Source organism: Buceros rhinoceros, unplaced genomic scaffold, assembly GCF_000710305.1.
Source record: "Buceros rhinoceros silvestris isolate BGI_N320 unplaced genomic scaffold, ASM71030v1 scaffold43621, whole genome shotgun sequence".
In the NCBI taxonomy this organism is placed as follows: Eukaryota; Metazoa; Chordata; class Aves; order Bucerotiformes; family Bucerotidae; genus Buceros; species Buceros rhinoceros.
In genome coordinates, this window is record NW_010394434.1 from 2,402 (window position 1) to 5,227 (window position 2,826).

The 2,826-nt window shown below is 59.0% G+C and overlaps 1 protein-coding gene across 1 annotated transcript; it reads right to left on the bottom strand.

Annotated features, from left to right (window-relative positions):
• Nucleotides 1-326: 326 nt before the first annotated feature.
• LOC104501413 (peptidase inhibitor R3HDML-like) lies at nt 327-2,011 on the bottom strand (the record flags this gene model as incomplete). The annotated part of the gene is made up of 4 exons (XM_010145217.1): nt 327-459; nt 562-677; nt 1,301-1,433; nt 1,893-2,011. Coding segments are annotated over 4 exons (501 nt in total), but the record flags the coding sequence as incomplete, so codon positions are not given.
• Between the last annotated feature and the right edge of the window lie 815 nt (nt 2,012-2,826).

A 2,826-nucleotide genomic window follows, 5' to 3' on the forward strand; every position in this document is an offset into this window, starting at 1 on the left:
TCTTGGTATTCGCTTAGACCAGCCTCTGCCTCAGCACAGGCGGGGAGGCAGTGGGGAAGGCCCCCAGCCAGCCCTGCTCCCTCTCTGCACCCCCACATCATCCCCGTTTTGGATAACAGGGATCTTAGCCTGCCCTGCTGGCCCCGGAGTGGGAAGCAGCTGGAAACCATGGGCGCTGCTGGAGAGGTATGTTAAAAAAGCAGTTTCCTACATGGCGCCGGGGATGAAGCAGGGCGGACAGCCAGGCTGCTGAGGGCCGTCAGTGTTATAAATAATTCCGGTTCATCTCGCCCCCATTCCCGGGGGCTCCTCAAGGGGGTGCAGCCCTAGAACCAGCTGACTTGGTTGGATTTGAGTCCGGTGAAGCACATATTGTTGGAGCAGCCCCCACCATAGGTGGGAGGGCAGGCTGAGCACGGCAGACCCACCTTGTACGGCGCTTCTCCCAGCCAGTTGCCCCTAAAAAGAGAGGAGGGCATCACCTCTGAGCACCATCACCTTGCTGCTGACACCGGCGAGAGGAGGAGGATGGCATGGGAGGGTTTCCCTCCACTCACTTACTTGATGGCGTAGTTGCAGACGAGGAGGATGGCGTGCCGCCACGTGCTGCCCCACACTCGTACGTTGGCACAGGTGCTGAGGGCACAGCCCAGGCGGCTGGAGGATGCCCACACCATCTGCGCCAGGACAGAGAACAGGCGCTGTCGATGACCGCCTGCCCAAGCGTCCCGCAGCCAGGCACCTGCGATCCCAGTGCAGGGCTTCGTCCCACCAGGGAATTGTGTCCCGCCTGCCTGAATTTCTGAGGCTGGATGCTGTGCCATCACAGACAGCGCTTTGTCACCAGAGAGTGATTTCTCCCTGTCCTTCTGCCTGCAACCTGTGCTGCCCTGCAAGGGGCAGCCTTGCCAAGCTCACATCAATGAGCAGCAAAGTCTGGGTCACTTCTCTGATTTACTCAAATTAGTTCCCAAACCTCATCTTGCAGCACGCCAGCAGCTTGCCCAGCACACAGAGAGGTGAAACAGAACCCGAAGCTCCTCCGAAAGCCTCTCCATGCTGAATTTCTCCCTTAAAAAGCCTATCACCTTGCCCATTTGCAACCTGGATCTCTCCTAAGCATCCCCACGGATGAGCCGCATGGGGATGCAGATGCTTGGGTAAAGGTTGGAGCTGTGCAGAGGAGGTAGTTAGGGGTTGGCACAGATTTGCCTGCCAGTGGATGCGCCAGGGGATGGAGGGGCTGCATTCTCGGGTTGCGGCTGGGTCCCGGGAGGCTTTGGGGGGCCGCAGTGCTCACCTGCGTGTAGTGGCTGCAGACAGAGCCGCTGCATTTGGAGGGGCAGCGGGGGTTGCACTCGTGGGGGTAGGGGAAGGAGTAGTGCTGCTTCTCCTGGTGCCACGATTTCACCATGTCCATGACAGAGCGGTACCTGCAAAAGGGCCATGTGTAAGGTGGAACTTCCTCACCTCAGAGGTCGTGGGCAGGGGAGAGGAGGAATGAGGTTGAGGGAATGGGGGGAGAAGCGGGGTGGGGCAGTGGCAATGATGTCCTTGAGTCCTTGTGCCCAAGGCCAGAAGACCTGGCCCTCGCTGGAGGCACCTGAGTGCTCAGCCACGTGGTGGAGATCCAGGACCCACATCCCCCTGGTCCGTGTGCCTGGCAGAGAGGGGATTAATCCCATACTCCCCAAAAGTTCATTGGGCACTTCTGTTTTCATGCAAGAGTTGGATCCTTCTCCTTCCTAGAAGCCCTTGACATGCCTCTTAGTTGCATCTTAGACCTCTGCAGTGCCAGCTCAGAACTTCTCTGCTCCTTGACCGAGGGGCTGCCTCTGCACTTCCTTCTCCTGCAACATCACGGGATGGGGGAGGTCCCCAGCAGCACTCACCTGCCTGATTGGATGGAGAGGTTCTGCCCCACGTATTTCATCAGCTGGGGGGGGCCGTGGTCCCACAGGCAGCGCGCAGCCCACGCCTCTGCTTCTCGGGCCAGCTGCTCATCCCATACCTGGCCAGGAGGAAAGGAAAGGGGCAGGCAGGGATTTTGGCTGCTCAGAAGAGGGAAAATGAGAAACCCACTCCTGCCTTGAAGCAGTGCAAGTGCTGTGTGTGTGATTCACTTTGGGAAAGAGCTCCTTCTGCAGAAGGTGGAGCTGAGTCCAGGGATGAAACCCTGCAGCCCTGTGTGGCTCCACCACAGCCCTGGCCACAGGCTAACCGGTGAGGACAGCTGCTTCCTTCATGCATTATTTAAAGATTCCTCACCCATCCTGAACTGCTTTGGGGAGATGCCTGGGACAGTTATTTTGGAAGGCAGGAATTTATGCCGATCAAGAAGCAGTGCAGGATGCTCCCGGGCATGTCTGACCTGCTCTGGTACCCAGTAAGCCGGGCTGCCACATGCTCTCCCCAAACCAGTATTTAGAGACCACCCAGCTGCTCCATCGGAGCTCTGGTCCCCTCCCTAGGAGCAGAGCAGCATATGGCACCTCCAGTCCTAAGGGTCCCACTCTGTGCCGGCTGGAAATCCATTCTCATAGGGGCTCCCCATTTCTCCTCCCTTTAGGGCTGGGTTAGGAGCTCCAGGCAGGGTGGAGACAACCTGGGGAAAGCTCTGCCCAGGGTGGCTCTTGTCCGGGGGAGGTGCCCGACCTGGGGAGGCTGAGCATCCCCGCCCTGACCCACTCCTGCATGTCTCTTCTCCCAGGGCACGCTCCCAAGGGACCCTGGAGGCCGTCCCTCCTGGCTGCAGTTATGGGAAGGGCTCCCATCTGGGCTTTGGGTTGGGACCTGAGCTTTTCATGCTTGTAGCCATCTCCCTTC